The 19,710-nt window shown below is 49.2% G+C and overlaps 1 protein-coding gene across 2 annotated transcripts in view; it reads right to left on the minus strand.

Annotated features, from left to right (window-relative positions):
- Rcsd1 (RCSD domain containing 1) overlaps window positions 1-19,370 on the minus strand; it is a 58,427-nt gene extending 39,057 nt beyond the window's left edge. For both annotated transcript variants that reach the window (XM_021658263.2, XM_021658262.2), the window contains exons 1-2: window positions 19,224-19,370; window positions 18,580-18,756 (exon numbers count right to left, since the gene is read on the minus strand). In XM_021658263.2, the coding sequence (XP_021513938.1) occupies window positions 18,580-18,585 (6 nt within the window). In that variant the 5' untranslated portion in view covers window positions 18,586-18,756; window positions 19,224-19,370. The remainder of the gene's footprint in view (window positions 1-18,579; window positions 18,757-19,223) is intronic.
- Window positions 19,371-19,710: the final 340 nt, after the last annotated feature.

Here is a 19,710-nt window from a genome sequence, read left to right on the forward strand (position 1 = left end):
TATTTGGACATAGGGTCTTTACTGAGATAATTTAGTGGCCTTTAGGGTGATCTTTTTATGTATATTAGTGTTTGGGGTGTATGCATTTATGTACACCACATGTGTCTCTGGTGCCCACGGAGATTGGAAGCGGGCATTAGATTCCCTGGAACTAGAGTTATAGGTGCTTGTGATCCGCCAAGTGGGTGCTGGGAATTGAATCTGGGTCCTCCGAGAGCAACCAATGCTCTTAACCACTAATCCATCTCTCTGGCCCCTGAGGGTGGTCTTTCTGACTGCTAGCCCATATGACTGCTAGAACACAAAGGGGCATAGGACGAAGCCAGCACAGGACGAAGCCAGCACAGGAAGCCTTAGGGAAAGAGAAAAAGACACAGACACTCACTGTTATAGCTTCAACATGAAATGCATTGTGTTGAATGCTTAGTCTCTAGGACATCTGGGAATTGGAAACTCTGGGAGGAGAGTGGGGGCAGTGTGTGTGTGTGTGTGTGTGTGTGTGTGTGTGTGTGTGTGTGCTGTGTTCTGTTCTTCCTAAGTATCAAGTCCCTGGCTCCTTCCTGCATCCTTCTCTATTTCTTGATGCTGTTGTGGGAGGATCTGTCCCACCCCTAACCCCTGCCAGGGGAGACTGACCCCTCTGAAACAGAAACCCCAGATAAATCCTTCCTCCTGTATCAGGTATTTTCTCACAGGAAAGGTAACTCATACAGACACCACGTGAGGACATAGAGAAGATGGCCTTCGTACAAGCCCTGAAGTGCAGCCTCAGAAGGGACATCTCATCTACCTTGATCTTGGCCTTCCGCCCTCTAGAACTATGAGGAACAAAGGTTTTGGCGGTTGAGCCATCTGGTGGGGAATGGCATTTGGGGCCGCCCCTCCCCACACCGCACTATGACCCTTCCTGCTCCCTGCCTGCGTCATCTCAGCAACCCTACCCCAACTTGTGACTTTTCAAAGACTCTTGGCTGGGCTATATAATTCTGGATGTCTGTCTCTCTTGCTCTGCCCTTCACTGGAGTTTCTGTTTCTAGAGTTTAGACTCCTCGCCTGCACAGGGGCGTCTTCAGCCTGCATGCCGGTCTTTGCTGTGCTTGGGACAGTTTACGGCTGAATGGCTGGGCAGCAGATCTTGAGGGCTACACAGCAGGTGTCTCTGCGTGTCTCACGCTAGCACGCAACCCTCTTCTGGAGCATCAGAAAGTGCTGCAAGTCACTGGTTGTCGCCTTCAAATGTAGTCTCAGCCTCTCTGCTGGCTCTGCCCAGCCCAGCCCAGCCTCTCTCAGGATAAAACGAGTAGTTACCACAAAGGTGACTTGAGAGAGCTCTTCCTGTATGTAACCCATCAGCCACACCCATGAACGTCCGGTTTAAGTGAAAGAGTGTGCTGGCTATGTGGGCCGGGATTTCAGGCTAGCCCCTGAGACTTTCCTCTGAGGTGAGACTGTACAGAAATCCTGGGTGCTCCCAATCCCAGCCCTGAAGATGCTCTGAAGGTCTGACAGGAGCCCCACAATGTAACCAGCTGTCACACTCACAGGCTCTCTGTCCCCCAGGGCGGCTATCCTTCTCTATCCTTCTGCAAACTGTCCCTGACTCAACCCTGCCCTTCTGGGTTAAGTTCAGGATCACCTCTCCTTGCAAAACACACTATCTGCTTCTTTCCCTGAACAGAATCCCTAGGTCATATCGACCAGAACACTTGGTCACACTGTACCAATCATCTGCCATCTTTCTGGTTCTCTCACTAGACTGCAAAGCACCCCACAGCACTTCCCACCTTCCACCTAAGACAGTAGACAAGACATTTTCCAACTGGGTCCAGACCCAGCAAAGAACCTGACCTACTGGGTACTTGTCAAATATTTATCAAGTGAGTAAATGAGCCAGTGATTGTTTCTCCTCTCAAACCCAGGCCATACCAGACTTCAGCTGTGAAGGATTTTCTAGAAGACATTTGCTTTTCGTTACCCCTGTGCTCTGGTTCTCCCTGTCCCTGACTAGATTAGGTTCTGTGCCTGCAGACTCACTTCATGTGGACACACACAGACACACACAGACACACACACGCACACTCACACGCACAGAAATACAGGTGTATGTGCACACACCTCACCAGCCTGTCATTTCCCCCATCTGCAGAGGCCTCAGCAGGAAGTACCAAATGGTTGCTTCATTTCCGAGAGTGTCCACGTGCCCTTCCGGTTCTGCCCTGCCCTGCCCTGCCCTGCCCTGCCCTGCCAGCTGGAAGGCAAAAAGCAGTTCTCGAAGGCAGCAGGGCACTGGAAGGAGGGTACTGTTTGGAGGTGAGTCCCTCTCCCCTCCCATTCCCCTTCTAGCCCACTGACAATCCTGTGATTTGTAGATGCTGGGTGCAGCTAGGCTGTGTGGAAGGCGATGTAGCAATGCTCATCAAGCGTCGTAAAAATATCCATATCCTTTGGCCTAATAATTCCACTCCTGGGAATTGCTTCCAGAGAAATTACTTAGAAGAAGAAAAGGATACGTGTACTGTTTATAGCTATGTTATTTGTAACGCAGAGAAAGCAGAAGCAAATGCCATGACCCAAAATAGAAAAATAATAAAATAAATGATGGTGCATTTGTGGAGCAGACCAACGCAGAGACATTTAAAATGAAAATACAACTTAGTAAGAACAAGGATATCACCTTTGATCGATTTAAATGAAAAGATAGAGTGCAGAATTGTGGGCATCTGTGCTTATTGCAATTGTGTAAGTGAGAGCCAGAAAGAGGGCTCAGCAGCTAAGCACACTGGCTGTTCTTCTGGAGGACCGGGTTCAATCCCCAGCACCCACACAGTGTCTCACAATTATCTATAACCAGGGGACCCTATGCCTTCTTCTGGCCCTGTCAGGCACTCATATACATGCAAAAATTATCCATACATGTATAACAGAACACTAAGAATAATTTTAAAGAATTATGCATGGGACTAAGAGTAATAGAGACACAAAGTTGGAAGCAGTCATTTTTGGTGGAATCATCATTTTCTCCCCATCTCAACTCTGCTCTGAGACCAAAATGAAACAAGAGAAGGAACCCACCTGGGTTATTTAGTCTTGGCTGGCCTTGATCTCGAGATGCTCCTCCTTCAGGCTCTTATTAATAAATTAATGTTGTTTATTTTAAATGACTAGAAACCAAGGGAAAATACTCTGAACTTGACAAAGTGCTAGAGTTTTCCAAAAGGACCCTACACACTCAATTACAACTTTATCATGGAATATAATAATAAAAACATGGCTCATTTGGACCTCTCCAGTGCCTGGTGGTAGGTTTATAAATTATCTGCTGTGTAGGACTATAGCTTGACAGCTACTAAAACCACTCAGGGGACATTTGCATAATGAACAAATAGTTCTATTTACCCAGGTCTCCATCTGGCTACCTCTCCCCAGCCTCCAGGTCACAGCTCAGCAGTCCTGAGGATGCTGTCTCCCCTGAGACCCCACCCTGAAGCTTGGGTGGAGGGTGGGGGTGGGGGTGGGAGAAGGGTTGCACAGATCTCAGGGGTCACTTGGATGGATAGAAACTCTAATAGGTCCAGAATTTATGCAATGGAAATAAAGCCTGAGAGTGAGCCCTCTTTATTTTTCTTCCCTTCCTTTTCTCTTTTCTTCCCTTCCCTTTCTTCACATCTCCTTTCCTCCCTTCCCCTTTTCTCTTCTCCCTCCATGTCACTTCTTCCCCCTTCTTTCTTTCTTTCTTTTTTTTTTTTTTTTTTTTTTTGTTTGATTGTTTAAGACTTGGTGTCTTTGTGTAGCCTTGGCTGTCCTGGACTTGCTTTATAGACCAGGCTGGCCTCAAACTCATAGAGATCTACCTGCCTCTGCTTCCCCTGGGTGCTAAAATTAAAGGCGTGTGCCACCACGCCTGACTGCTCATTTCTTTTTTCTTTTTTTTCTTTTTAAAGTGTTGGGCTGGAGTTCCAGCTTCATTCTTCCCTTAGTTGAGTTTGCAATGCCTTTGCCATCCCAAACCCAGGGCCACGTCTCACGAGCACTTCAGCCCCTCAACTAATATTTCTGCCTCTCCTTTCTTTACCCACAATACACCGGGGCCAGTCAAAAGCCTGCCAGCACAGCTTTGGAGCCTTGAGAGCCCCTCCTCCAGGGACCTCATTATAGACAGAAGGAGGCACACACAGGTCAATGCTGTCTTTCTAATCAGCACATAGATTCACCCCGCTGCACCCCTACTTGCCCATCCCTGCGTATAGACACCATCCAGCATCCCTTCATCATCAATACCTGCTCATACAAGAACAGTTTCAGCTGAATAGACGGAGAGTGGCTTTTCTCCATGCTCCAACCCCATGGTCTCGCTGCCTCCACAGCACCTCAGCACAGTTACTCCTTGCTCTGTTTGGGGAGCACATTACCTCCCACCACCACTAAACCCCCAACCTACCATAGTATTTGTATTTCACTCTCTCCAAGAACCCAGACAGCATTCTTTGTGCAGCTAGCTGAAAAACTATTGCAGAATGGCTGAACAAACAGATGTGTTTTTCCGGGCCAGTTCCATCCTACACTAAAGCTAAGCAGGGATCTTCACATTCGTCCCTGTTTAATTTCATTCTGTTGGCTTTGGCCCTGTGTCCCATCCGATATAAATCATTTTGAACTTGAATGTGTCATGTATCATATTAAGCATCCCAGCTGTGGGTCATCTGGATTCTTTCTAGGTTTCATTCAAATCGTTAACAAAAATATTTAACAAGTGCGTGCCAAGGACAGAACGCTGCGGCTTGCCACTGGAGACTGTTCTCAGGAAAGACCCAAGGTCCTTAATGAGGATACCCTGGACAGCCAGCTCAATCTGCTCTGAACCCATCTTGCCAAAAAAATTTCTTTGCAATATAAGTAATGGGAGTATTTGAGGGATCATAATACTCTTGTTGATATATGAAAACATTTGGTTCTCTAAATCTAGCCAGGAGTTCTTGATTGATGTCAGCTGAGGTGGGGAAATGGCCTTGTGTCTGATGTTTAGACTCCTACTCTCCCATCCACGCTGTGCTCCTAAGGCTCAGCATCCCACTTTGCTCTGCTTCTGGCAGGCCTCGATACAGAAGGTCAGCAGGGTGGTGGGGATATGGGAGGCACAGGGAAAGCAGACAGACTATCGTCTCCATCAGCCCCCATTGCATTTTCTTTATTTTCAATTACCCATGAGCTACTGTAATCCAAAAATACTAAATGGAAACTTCCAGAGAGAAAGAACTCATCTGTTACAAATTATGCTCTCTCTGTCCAGTGTATCCATTCTGTATATGCTGCCTGCCTGCTGGCTAATAGCAAATCTACTGTCACTTTGCTGCTCATGTTCAAGCGACGTCATGTCACTTCATTATGGCCCCAAAGCACAAGCGAAGCAACACTTGGTAATTTGGATAGGCCAAAGATAAGCTAGGAAGTACTTCCTTCAGGTGAAAAGCTTGAACATTTTTTTTTAAATAAATTAGGGAAAAGAAAATCATAATCCGAGGCTGCTAAAATTCTCTGTAAGATCAAATTATCCATCCACGAAACTGTGAAGAAGGAAAGAAAAGCAGAACAAATGCATGCTAGCTTTGCAGTTGTGCTCAAACCATAAAGGTTATGACCACAGTGCATGCTGTAAGGACAGAAAGAACAAGACAGGCTTGTTGGCTCATGCTTGCCAGACCAGCACTTGGGAGGCTGAATCAGGGGGATTGCTGCAAGTTCCAGGGCAGCCTGGGATCTGAGTGAGACCCCTGTGTCAAAAATAAATAGTGAAGACATTAAATTATTAAATTATCAGGTGTGGTACCCTGAGGTTTTAGGCACATCCTGAGGTCTGTGACTATTTCAAGAGCAACTGCTCTCCTTCCCTTTTCCTGTTTCCTCCCTTAACCGCTCCTCCGGGGTGAATGCAAAAAACACACTTGTCTCTTCTCCTCCTGTCCCTTCTCTAAAATGCATTTATTAAGTCAAGGAGTTTCCCTTCCTCAGGCAGGCCTGGGCCACCCTGGAAACCTTCAGCTTTGATCTGCTGTTTTATACCAGGCCCAAACACCAACAGAAATCCAGAGAGGTGGGCTTGTGGGTGGCCTGCAATAACTAATTGTCACAGACCCTGGGGCTAGAGGGGGCCTTCAGATGTTCAATCAAAGCTGCACCAACGGCATGAGGCTGTTCTCTTCTGAATGAGAACCTCCTCCTCCCTGACTCACTATCCACACCTGGCACTTTTCACTACCGTTAGCTCAGAGGTGGGACTTGCACTCTGAAAGTGGGAAAATCAAGAGCTCAGGAGGTCACAGTCTAGTACATGGCAACATCAGCTTGAATCTCAGCCACCTGGCTCCTGGGCCCAAGCTCTCTCTGCAGGTGGCCATCGGTGGATCCACAGGACACATGCGAACCTGCCTTCATGGACAAGGACACGCTGTGTATGTACCAAAGAGTATCTCATCCTAGAGTTTATAAGCAAGGTGTTTAGATCTCCTGCTTTAAAGGAGTGAAAAGTGGCTTTGCATGGCACAGGTCAGAAATTATTATTATTATTATTATTATTATTATTATTATTATTATTATTATCGGTATAGTAGTAAGATATATGCATGTAGGGATGCATACTAGTCATTTGAAAGTCAAAGGGTAACTTTGTGGACTAGGTTCTTCTGTCTTTACTCAAAGATTGAACGCATGTCATAAGGTTTGGGCTGCGAGCCCATTTACTGGCTAAGCATCTCACCGGCCCCAGAACCTTTGATTTGTCTTGTTTTGAGGCAGGTTAGATAGCCCAGGCTGGCCTCCAACTCACTGTGACGCTGATCCTCTTGCCTTCCCTTTCTAAGTGCTGGAATTACAGGCACGCGCCACCATACCTGCTGTGCGGTGCTAGGGACCGAACCCGGGACTTCGTGCGTGCAAGGCAAATGCTCTATCGACTAAGCTATATTTCTGGCCCCAGAGCTGCTTGGATGGCCTGAGAGTGTCCTTGCTTATATTAGAAGCCTTATTGTCTCAAAGCTCTGCTCGTGTCCCCCCTCTTCAACCCCTCTTGTGACACCTATACTCTAAGACCTGTTCAGGGTTGTCACCATTTTGGAAACATCATTCGATTAAGTATTAACAACACCGTCACCACCAATTTGTGGCTCTGCGGCTTTTCAAGTTGAGATCATCAAATATCTAATCTATGATGCTCACGATCGTATTTCCTTTTAAAAGAGCCTGTATGGTGAAGAGGCATTAGCTTTACTTATGGGGAGCAGGCCACAAGGCTGTTATCAACCTGGAACCTATAACTGGGGTTCACATCTCCCTCTGGTGCAGCACCCTCCTTGGCTTGCCACAAGTCTAATGATTAGATGAAGCGGGGAGAGCGGTCTGTTGTTACTATGTCCTTCAACATCATTGCCAAGTTCTGCTGACCTTCACTAACCTTTCCATAGGTGCAAAAGGCAGGACTTATGAACAAGGGTCATGAAAAGAAAATGGCGATCCCTGGTGTCAAGTAGGGAAAAGGCTTAGGCTCCCTGTTTGATGGGTGCTGGGGTGGTGGGGAGGGGCTTTAAAATCAAAGTCGTTTGGGTGATCCAGCACTGTGTTGCTGCAATAGGAAAAGAGGTTTTCAAATCCCAGGAGCCAATAAAGCTATAAGCCGCATCTTCTGATGCCATGCTCGGTGGAACAGGCTCCCCCAGGACCGAGATGTTTAAGAAACTGTCCAAGCAGCTGTACCTAATGGTTTATGTATAAACTAGGTATATATATATATATATATATATATATATATATATATATATATATATGCTCTTTACTTCCCTTCCAAACCTACTGCCTTTCTAAGTCATCTCCCAAGCACAGAGCACAGTTGCCATTGGGAACAATCTTTCTGCTTGCAAAGCAGCTTTCACTTCAGTCAGGAAGAGCAGATCTGACCACAGAGCTCTGCAAAGCTCTAGAGCCGGAGGCTGAGTGGCACATAAAATCACTGCCTTCCTTGGCCTTCCCTCCTTCAGCTTGAAGGACACAGCCTTGCTCCCAGACCGGCTCAGAGAGACCAGCAACGCTGTGGAGTAAGACTTCTGCAGCCCATAAAAGCCACGGGTGCAGTATTTCTAGCTCTTGGCCTGTGAGGTGATGGTAGGCCTGTACTTGCTGTCTCACCTGGTTGTGAGGAGCTGTTTGGCTAGTTGTCACCTTTCTGGGTCTCTGGACAGATGACGGCAGGGAGCAGAGTCCCCAGTTACGCGCTAACAGTCACACAGCGCGAGTCAGAAATGAACGAACCTGTTTTCCCTCACTGAAACTCTGGCCTTGCTTGTTACAGCAGCATTCACCTGGCTTGTAACTCATGCAACAGAACCACCTTCTCACCATCTTTGCAGAAGCAACCGTACGGTCTTGCCTCTATTTCTGCTCCCCTCTCCACCTACAGGCGATAGAGATCCTGAGAGATCCTTGTGACTTCCTAGCTCTCATTTGCTGACTGCTCAGTATATGTCTTTAGATAAAAGAATGAAAGGACGAGTGAATGGATAAGGAATTCAAGAATAAAACACGGAGTAAGATCAAATGCAATGCCATTTTATAACCTTGCCAGGCCTGCTCCTTTCTGAAGGTGGTGATGAGTTCTCTTTACCAGCTCTTGCTAGCCTGCCAGCCCATCTAGAAAAAAGTGAGGTCAGGAGGAGATGAGGGTGGCTCTGTGAGAATGCTCTTTTCCACCCTAGGGACCCCCTTCCTAACAACAGCTTTTCCAATGAAGAGTTGTAGCTAAGATCCAGGACACTATTGCTACCTAAGGGGGTGAGAAGTTAGTCACACAGCAGGTGGTAATGAATATTCATTATACTCATTAGACATTTACCCCCTGAGCACAGAGGCAGGGATGTTTCCACTATAACCTAATACCAAGGATTTTCCCTATCCATCCCCAGGGACTCTACCTCTGTATGGACAACCGGTTTCCAACTGTCAAGGGGTGATTAGTGGCTCCCCAAACACATAATCACTCCCTGGCACCCTAGAACCTGTAAATACAACCTTCTTTGCCAAAGGAGACTTCATAGATGGAGTTAAGGGTTTTTGAAACAAGGAGATCATCATCCTGAATTGTCACGTAGGGCCATATTTGATGACACGTGTCCCCATAAGGAACACACAGAGAAAAGAAGGGTGTGGCCTCAGGCCAGCACCACCAAGTACCAGGAGTGAGGAGATGTGTGAAGAGGGTGGCTCCCTGGAGCCTTGGTTGGAATGTGGTCCGGCTAATATCTGGCCATGGCCATCTCTCAGCAGAGCCTGTTAAGAAGTGGTCTGGTGCTATGTATTCTAATGGGAATTACTGGCCCCCAAGATCTGGTCCCTGCCCAGACCAGCACATTCTCTTGTACACCTGTCCTTTTTGTGTAAACCTTGCTCTACCCAATTTAATGTTGGTTAATAAAAAAAAAAAAATGCTGAAGCTTGGGATTTGGCAGAAGAGAGGGAAGCAGAGTTTGAGGTTCTGAGGCCTGAGGTCAGGGGATGAGGAGAGAGAGAGGTGCAGGTGAGGAGGAGAATGGATGAATTCCAAAGATCCCAAGTACCTGGGATCTGGGAGGGAGGAAGATAGATCGATAGTGGTATAATAGATTAATTATTATGTTCACTTCTGTGTTTGGCTTTGACTGAATTATAGTCTTGATGTGTGGTTATTTGGGGGGAAATTATTGATTAATGAATCAATAAAGATTTACTAAATATATGACTGAATATTATTTATTAACATCCATCAACAAGAGCCCTACCAACTGCACACATTGACTAACTTCCCCTGACTTAGGCTTCTCCATCTGTGCCATGCCACTGTAGCCCAGAGCATCAGGCAACTCACTGAGCCTCCCACACACTTCCAAAACGAAAACTTACAGAATCATCCTTACTCTCCTTGGAGAATTCAAAGCCAGGCCATCCTGAGGGGCCATGGCCATGACCAGCCAATGGGGGCCACATATCTCCTTGAGGAAGCTCCCTGGAGCTGGAAGGCAGCCCAGGGAGGGAGGCACAGTGCTGCACTTGAAGGGGGCTGAACCCTTTCTAGCGCTGGGTCTCCTGACTAGTTAAAACAGTGACAATGAAAACTGTTCTCCCAACTCCCATTGAGCTGGGAGGACCTCCGACACTGAACGATAGAGTCTGGAAGACTGCAGAGAGCAGGTAGAAGGTGATGCTCTGAGATGCAGAGACAGCAAAGCACTCATGAGTCAGGTGAGGTGTGTGGACCAGATGAGTCCTGTACATCCTGGGGGTTAGAAGGCCATTTCACAGCTCTGACTCAGCCACTAACTGACTTCAAGCAGGGCCATCAGCACATCACTCCCAAGGATCCCACCTTTAAAGTAAAGGGGAATGAGAAACTGCTAAGTTTCTTTTACTTTCCAAACTCTGTATAGTTCTGGCTGCTTTGGAACTTACTCTGTAGACCAGGCTGGTCTTGAACTCAGAAATGCACCTGCCTCTGCCTCACAAATGCTGGGTTTAAAGGTGTATGCCACCATACCCAGCATAATGCATATTCATAATCCCAGGATTTGGGATGTAAAAGCAAGCAGATCAAGAACTTAAGGGCAGCCTGGGTTATATAAGACCCTATCTCAAACAACAACAAAATCAACTTGCAAAATTCTACCTCTTTTTGTCATAGATGTTGGCACTGGTGGACCCCTACCCCTGCGGGAGACACAGTGGTGCCTTCCTGATATCCTGATGAGGATTCAGAATTAACTCAGCTGAGCTAGGCCTTAAAAACTCCAAGCGTTGAGCTTCCTGGCTAGCATGGGCTGAAGGAAGACTGTCTAAACAGAAGAGAAAGAATCAGGCCCGAAGACCCCACCCATGGTGTGATTTCCTCGTGGCTCTTGTGGGGAATTGCTCTCCTGCTCTTTCAGTAGCACTGACCATCACCTACCTTATCCACAAAGCAGATGCAGTGAGATTTTATAAGGACGAAAAGGGTAAATTTATGGAAAACACGCTGCAGCAATCACCACGACGACAGCTTTTAAATGTTGCCCACACTGCCATTGCTGTGGCTGCTCGGAGCGAATTCGCCACTATCCATCAATTCATATCTTAGAAGCATGACAAGCCGGGGGACCCGAGGTCCAGGAATGTATTCTACAGGACTGAGGGGGTGGGGCAGCAGGCTGGATCGAGTGGCCTTGGAGCTCAGGTGTTTGGAATGGACTGTTCAGGGCCTCCCAGGGAGGAGATTCAGAGGAGGTGGAAGCCTTTTAGGCGATGGAAATGCCCTCTCCCATGGGCGCTCGAGTTGTGCAGTAGCAACCACAGGCTCAGCAGGCTGTGTTTCTGTTGCTCTGTTTTAGCTGGGTGGGGCGGACGCATGTGTGGTCTGCTGTTTGTTGCTCCTGGGTCCACTTGGCTCATCCCTTGGCTGGCTGAAGACAAGGAGAAACAAATGGGCTTCCATGGGGTGAGTGGGGGTGCAACCACAGCAAGAGACGTGATTGGAGCTGCAGGTGGAACGGGACAAGAGCTTGTGGGTGTGTGGTTTGTTCTGAGGCCCCTCCTTAGAAGAGAAGAGGGAGCCTTGAGGATGGTTTGGATGGTTTTGGCGGCCTTGATCAAAGCCTCGGGCTGAGGCCGGGTTTAAGAGGGAATGACCTCAGTAGGAGTGGCAGAGGCCGAAAGCCCCTGGGCTGCCAGATGAGGGTGGGAAGCACCTGGAGGGGAAGTCCCAGGAGGAAGCCTGTCTTCTCCCTCTCCTACACAGGAGAAGCTGACTCTGAACTGCACACACCTCGCAGCTTATCAAGATCACATCTTGTGTTTTTAAAGTGCCCTGTCTTCTGTGTGGACCTTGCTTCTCCAAATAGAAAAGAGCCCTTTTATGGTAGTTTCTGCAACCTACATCCCTCTGCTACCACCCGGCCCTCCCTCTCTCTCAAAACTTATCTCTTTTTTACCTTCCAGGAATGAACAGGCACACCGTGCCGTTTGCCTTTGGCTGAGGTGCACTCCTCAGCATTTTCTGCTGCTGGTTCATTCCTTGACTTCTGTCATCACTTGACTCAGAGGTCATCTGATCCGGGAAACCCACCCCAGGCTGGGTGTGGCACCCCTCCTCCAGTGGGGCAATTGCTCATCCTGTTCTGCAATTAAGGGTTTAAGAGCTTGTTTCCCCTCTTAGGCCATCAGTTAGGTGAGAGATAAGATCACAGGTAAGGTCTGGTAAGTGATCATGATGTATTGGTTAATCCTAATTAAACAGTTCTGTGGGCTGAGGAGACAGCTCGGTGGGTCAAATGCTAGCCCCGAAAGCATGAAGACTGGAGTTCGATTCCCCAGCACTTAGATTAAGAGAGAGTTTGTGTCAGGCATGGTGGCACATGTCTAAATCTGCAAGCTCTGGGTTTAGTGAGAGACTCTCAAAGTCCAAGTAGGAGAGCAATTGAGGAGACATCTGGCTTCCACATGTACTTCAGTACTCATATACATGTACATATACAAGTACACACACACACACACACACACACACACACACACACACAAGCCCAGTTATCTGTTATCTTGCAAACTGCTAAAGAAAATGTCGTGATTGCCATCCACAGGTCAGGAGCACAGCCCTGAGAGGGTGCAGGGGTATCTAGAGAGAGGCTCATTTCACAGTCAGGTAGAATGTTAGCTCCAATGTCCAGAACTGAGGACTTCCAGCTGGGGACTCCTAGGGTCCACTGAAGATGGGATTTTCGGTACTACGTGTGGGCCTCTTCGGTAAGGGTCTTGCTTGGGCGCCTCACCTCTCTTAGGGAGCTACCGAGTGTTGCCTGGCAGCGAGAAACCGTCTCCCCAGAACAGGATCTGAGCCACTCAAATGCATGACTTTACGTGGTGGGCCTCATGGCTTCACCAGTTAGTCTCCACAAATCCCCACAGCCAGGATTCCGAAGGCCCCGAAGGGAGGCAGTGAGGGGGAGAGTGGGACCCACACTGCCCCAAAGGGCAAAGACAGTGTCCTCTCTGCTCAGGAGGGTCTGTTGGGAGATGGGAACTGGGAGGGCTCTGGGGTAATGCAGTTGAGGGTGGTGGTTTGATGTTTGTCCTCTGCCTGCCGGGTCCCTGAGAGAGGCCTGCCCACCTGACACCATGAAGGTGGATCTGAGCCACAAGCTGCTGCTGTGATGAAACTTTATGAGCCTGGCTTCTTAAAGAGGAGGATCTCAAGCTGTTGCCTTCCAAAGGGCCGTCTGCACCCGCGGTATGCCCCAGCATACCTCACAGTCCGGTTTGCTCACTCCCAGTAAGGAGCATCTAGGGACTGTCTTTTTTCTAAGTGAGTTAGGTAGGCCAGGCTGGCTCTGCAAACCTCAGACACCGTCAGCTAGAGGAAGGCAGAACTGCCTGGAGAATTTTCTGGAACCGAAAGGCCTTCTCCTGTGGCTCTGATAAGATTACCGCGCCGCTGAGCCGCCAGCGTTCAGATTTCCCACGGCACCGCGGGAGCCCGGGCTCCAGCTCTCCTTGCTGTGGGCAGCCTGCTGCGGATCAGGCCCTGAAACCCGACTCCGCTCCAGGAATGCCCTCGCCCCTCTGAGATAGGGCCGGGTCCTGACAGCCTGCCTACCCGAAACCACCCCTGTTCTCACAGCCCAGCAAATGGAAGACGTCTGCGGAGTGGAGCCAGAGTGACGGCGAGGGGCTCCCCCAGGAGGAGAGGGAGACGGGTAGGTATCCAGGCCCGCCCCCACCCTCCAGCCCAACTCTCCCCTCAGAGTCCGAAAGGTCCCCTTTATGAGCCGGCTCAGTGATGGGGTGGGATGGGGGGAGGTTCACAGAGACATCCCCCAAATAGTCCCCCCCCCTTTTTTTTTTTACTCAGACTTGGAGTTTCCGCTCCAATAAATAAAAAAATAAAATAAAAATGAAGTAAAGAGACAGGCAAAATGACCCAACGGGTAAATGCGCTTGCTGGGTTAATCACCCAGGGATTGCCGTGGTGGAAGAGAGATTTGCCTACTGAAAGTTGTCCTCTGACCTCCACATGCGCAGTGTAGCATTCGCGACCTCACACTCAGACACACACACACACACACACACACACACACACACACGTAATAATTATTGTTAATAAAACAGAAATCTAACGTGTTAAATTGTTTTAAAATAAAGCAGCAAATGTTTAACATAGGTCACAAAATGAGTCCATCCTACATACATCAGTATGTGCACACATGGTGCATATTGCTGGTGTTATGAGTATGAAAAGATAGCCCCACTGTGTGTGTGTGTGTGTGTGTGTGTGTGTGTGCGTGTGTGTGTGCGTGTGTGTGTGCTCTTCGGACAGGGTCCCACTGAGCCCAGGCTGGCCCGAAGCTCAGTCTGTGGTTGAAGTCTGTAACTTGGATCTGCTGCTTCAAGCTTCTATGTGTTGCAATTAAAAGGTGGTCTATCACACCCAGCTTGACACACGCCCCACCCCCTTTGAGACAGCGTCTGTCTCACTAGTTAGCCTTGGCTGGCCTGGAACGGGCTCTGTAGATGACACTGACCTTGAACCCAGAGATCCACCTGCATCTGCCACTTGAGTGCTGTGATGAAAGGCATATGCCACCATTCAGCTCACCTTCTTTTTTTTTTTTTTAAGTTTTTCCTGATAGGGTTTCTCTGTGTAGCCTTGGCTGTCTTGGAACTCACTCTGTAGATCAGGCTGTCCTGGAACTCACAGAGATCTGCCAGCCTCTGCCTCCTGAGTGTTACCAAGCCCTGCTGGAAATACTTTTTATTTATGTGCATTGGCTCACTTTTTTTGAAATTATCATTTATATGTGCGTACCCTGAAAGGCTTCAGAAGGGGGTTTTCCCTGGGTTTCTATTTATAATAACTTCGCTATTATTGTTTCTAGAGACAATCACTTCTGTATCCAAAGAGGTCTGCATGTCTCAGAATGCTGGGATTACTGGTCAGAATGGTCAAACCAACAAATAAACATACTAAAGCCTGCCTTTTTCCTTCCTTCTTTCCTTCCTTTCTTCCTTCCTTCCTTCCTCTTTCTTTTTCCTTCCTTCCTTCCTTCCTTCCTTTCTTTCTTTCTTTCTTTCTTTCTTTCTTTTTTCTCTCTTCTTCTCTCTTTTCTAAAAGCCTAATCTTGCTCATCTCCAATAACACATTCACTCAATCAGCACGTCTTAGCTGGTGCCAATGAGGCTCTAGAGATATAAAGTATGGTCCCTCTCAACAGGGAGCCAGAGAACCAGCCCTAGTGCAGTTAGTTAAGTGCTCTGTGGAGGCTGACCGCCTCTGGGAAGGCCTTCCAGAGGCAGTAACAATTTGAGCTACAGAGTTTCTATTGGGCAAATTTTATTGGGAAATATGGGTTCTGTGATGGGCATTGTTTTGGTTTATAGAGACCCACAGACCAGGAAGACAGCTCCTCCTACACTGAGGTATATTCTCTCCCTCCCTCCCTCCCTCCCTCCCTCCCTCCCTCCCTCCCTCCCTCTCTCCTTCCTTCCCCCCCTTCTGCTAGGAATCAAACCCAGGGCCTCACACATTTTATGCAAAGTGCTATGTCCTCTCTTCTGGGCACCCTGGTGAAGTCAAATGCAGCTGTAGTTTCTGCTTCCCTCCAGCATGTGGTCTTCACCCTCCGTCCTTCTCCTAGAGTCAGACTACATCCTGAGTCTCAGAGGGGCCCCAAGCCTGAGAGCCTTGCACACTCAACGAGTGGCATCTACCACCTTGCTGTATCACAGCCGCCACCTCACGCAGGACCCCTCAGTTCCCTGCTGTCTGTGGAGCAGAGTCCGGGGCCATTCGTGAGCTGGCCTTCAAGGTCTGAAAGTGGTCAATGAGAAGGCAAGTGGGGAGCACAGCGAGGGGAGGAGATTTTGTGTGAATAAAAAGTAATGCCTTCTGGGTGGCTTAGATCTCAGATCCTGGTGGCCACCTCCTATACTCGTTGGTCCTGTGGCTTTATCTTGTTCTTTCCTCTTTTCTTCTTTTAGGAACCCCCTATTCCCTGATCCAGCCAATTGTCCTGCCTTCCCGAATGCCACAGGTCTATTCTTCCTGCACCCCTTCTTTGCGTTTCTCTACCGAATCACTGCCTTCTTCTCAAGGCTTCTGAGCAGCATCTCCGCTGGACTGTACTAGTCATGCTTGCAGAGGCAGTCACTTAGCACACACAGTCAAAGAGCGATGTGTGACAGGCAATTCGGGCCCCATTTCCTCTATCGGACTGGGAGTGTTTGCAAGGCAGGGGTCAAGTGCCCCCTTGTTTGGTTTATAACAGAGAGGTCCCTGTGGGCTGAGGCATGATTAATTTGTTTGATAGCGGTCACAGCGATTCGAAGACTTCCCTAACACTGGGAGCAGGTTAAGTTCAGGTTAGAGCGCTGGCTGGCGCCTGGAATGTTGATGGCAAGTCCTGCTGATCTGGTTTGAATGATCAGTATGGGGACCTGATGGAATTCGGCTTCTTCTCAACAACAACAACAAAAAAGCAAGTAACCTCCTTCGTGAGGCTGATTTCAGAGATCCTCGCTCCACTCATGAGCCTGTGATACACCTGTCCCTGACATTCATTTCCTAGCTGTGTTGTCACTTCCTCTGTCTCTGTTTCCTCTTTACTTCCTTTAATGGTGCTAGCGTGGTGCAGTGTTTTGTTTGTTTGTTTGGGCATTAGTGAGTGGTTTGCCAAAGAATCTTCATAAACAGTCACGGCCAGCCAGCAAGTCCGTGCCGCAGCTCAGGGTGGATGTAAGCGGATCTGCCTGGCATTCTGGTTGACTAGGGGACCTCCCAGTGTTGGTGCACAGCCTTCGGTGCACAGGGATTTGGCTGTCTCCATCCAAGCCCTTTCAGTCACTGTGTGTATCAGCTTATAGACAGGACAGTCTTCTCTTTTCATGCTTCCCGCCCACCTACCAAGCCACACAGGAAGTTGCTGGGCTGATATTTTCAGGGCTTTGGACTCTGTTCCTTCCTCAGCTGAGGAGGAGAGAGTGCCTCTGTGAAGGGGGCCCCTCTGTGTTTCCCTGCTTAAAGTCAGAACTTGCACTGGGGCCCATCAAGCAACAGCCCAAATTAAGCCACTTGTGCCTTCACCTTAGGTCCATTACAGTCCAGCATTATACATGCTTCCAGCTCACCACTGTAGGCACCCTGAGTTCTCCCGGAGGAGGGAACCTACCAATACAGCAGTTTCTTTATGAGCCTTTCCCCAACCCAGCAACTCGAGGGTTCCTGGGGCCATCTCCCTCCTCTGTCCTGTAGCAGTAGCCAGCTCAGAGAATCCTATTGCTTTGAGTTTACAAGGTCTTGACCAAGCCTTAAGAACCCACCTGCCACTTGCTGGCTCATAAATGATGCTACAGAAAGTCCATCTCAGACCCCAGCACCCCAGGTACCCAGCATTCCCCAAGTCCCCCAGAATGCAGTCCTTGTTTTGTTATGACAACAGGTTGAGGTGAACATCCAGGGCAAGCCTGTTGTTCTTTTAGAGAAGACAAGTGGACAGCGAAGCTTAGAGAAGATGGGTGACTCAGGCCTGGAAGGGGCTCTCTGCAGACCGAGGTCTAGGGAAGAACAGTTTCCTTTTGAATGTGAGCAGGAACCACCTTCAAGGCATGTGGAATTTTTGCCTCCTTCTTTTCCCTCTTTGAAAATCCCAGGCCCCGCTGAGGTTGATTAATATAAAATAAAAAGGTCATAGTGTCTTTCTTCGTGGCACTGGGGATTGAACCTGGGGCCCTGGCCATGTGGTGTCTCTGTGCTCACCTATAGGTAGTCTAGGTTTGAAGGGGGACCTCTTTGGAATTCTGTAGATCTGGAGAAGGGAGGTAGGTGAACGAGTACTCCCTGAATACAGAGCGGTGGCCTGTATTCCTTGGAGGTTGGAAGAGTACAGGGAAAGTCCCCGGCCCCCTCTCTGAAGCTCCTAAGTCTGGGACCCACCGCTGCACACCCCTCAGATCTGGCTACCACATCCCAAGGTGCACACAACCTCAGGAGGCAGGGCATCCCGGAGAGCCTCCAGTTTCCCAGAAATAAGCTTGTCTGACAGCGGCGAAGAGAGCTTTTCAGAAAGTTACGGAAGAAGATGTGACAGGCACGAGGGGCCACTTCGGAAGCCAGAAGACAACCGGCCTGAAAAGCCATGCTGCAAGCGAAAGGGGAAGCCATGCGGGCCGAGTCCCAGCCCTGTTTCTCAGTGCCTGAGTCAGGGTTGCTGGAGTTTTTGTTTTGGGGTTCTTGGCTCACACCTTTATCCGTTTATGACCTTAGCTGCACCTACGTTTATCTTCTAAAACACATGTACGTACACAGTCAGAACACCTGAATCCCCCCAAAGGGCCTCCTGTTTCGTCTTGAGGTCCTTTCCTGACAAGCCCACGCCGGCCCACAGAGGTCTCCTAGGCAGGAGCAGGAACCAGCCTCTAGAGTTGGTCCTGGCGACTTTGTGGCTGTGCGCTCTCTGCCGCCGACAGATGGGACAGCGACCTAGGCAGGAGCGCCTTGACCTCACCTTCCCCCTAGCCGCTAGTCCCGAGTCCCCGCTGGTCTTTTACCTCCATGTCCTCCAGGTAGTCCTCCCGTGGCTGACACGCCCGCTCGCTCAGGCCGGAGCTCGCTATCTTCGCTGTCCCCTCCGCTCCCAGCCCGGGTCACTTTCGGGCTGCAGCAGGCACAGGGCGGAGTGGGCGTCGGCGCGCGCCTGGCTGCGCTCGGCTGCGGGACTGCCCGGGCTAGGGGCCCGGAGCCAGAGAACGAGGAAGGAGGAGGAGGAGGAGGAGGAGGAGGGAGGGAGGGAGGGAGGGAGGAGGGACTCAGAAGGAGAGGAGGGGAGGAGAGGGGAGCGGAGCAGGGAGGGAGGCCGGATCGGGGTTTAAATTTAGACACAAATCTAAACAGATATTGTCCCTCCCAGAGCAGGACTCAAGAGCCCGAACCACGACTCCATTAATCTGCCCAAACATGGGCTGGCTAGCGCCGCGCCCCCTTTCTCGCGAAGTTTCTCAGGACCCCGGTCTTTGCACGTTTGCAGACTCTCCCTCTCCCAGCCTGCCTTATTTTTCTTGCCCCTCAAATTAGAATTGCCTTTTGATTCTTTTCCTCTTTGCCATTTCCTTCTTCTCACACCCATCTTTTCAGCCTCTTTTCCTCCTTCTCCTCCTCCCCGCTACATCCTTCCCTTTATTCCTTAACCTCGTACCTGGCTCTCCTATATTCGGTAGCCTAATAGGGCCACCTTTGTTGTGACACCTCTCTTCCTGTCCACCTTCTACGATTCTATTCGCAGGAAACAACTGTCAGTCTGTATAACTGTTATCTGTCTATGTATTAAGAGGAAGAGGAAGTGAAGGGGAAGGAACCCAAGCAAAGTTTTCCAAGTTTCCTGCAGCAGCAAGCTCTTCTTTCCATTTGCCCTGATGCATGCTCGCCTCAGGGGTTTGTGGGAATATCTGCTCCTGCAGGCTGCTTGCTAAAGGACCTTTTCTCTGTTCCTATTAAATATAGCAAAGGGCACGGTCCTAAACATCCGATTCACATAGGGCCCAGCTTAGTAACTCTTCCCTAGGGAGGTCGGTTTGCACAGCCTTCAGGACCGCAAAAAGGCTGTGTGGGAGGGATGTAGGGACTTGAATCTGTGCCAAGGCTGTTTGTTGTCTGCTACTGGATCATAGCTCTGGGTGCCCCTT

This window comes from Meriones unguiculatus, chromosome 11 (assembly GCF_030254825.1).
Source record: "Meriones unguiculatus strain TT.TT164.6M chromosome 11, Bangor_MerUng_6.1, whole genome shotgun sequence".
NCBI lineage: Eukaryota > Metazoa > Chordata > Mammalia > Rodentia > Muridae > Meriones > Meriones unguiculatus.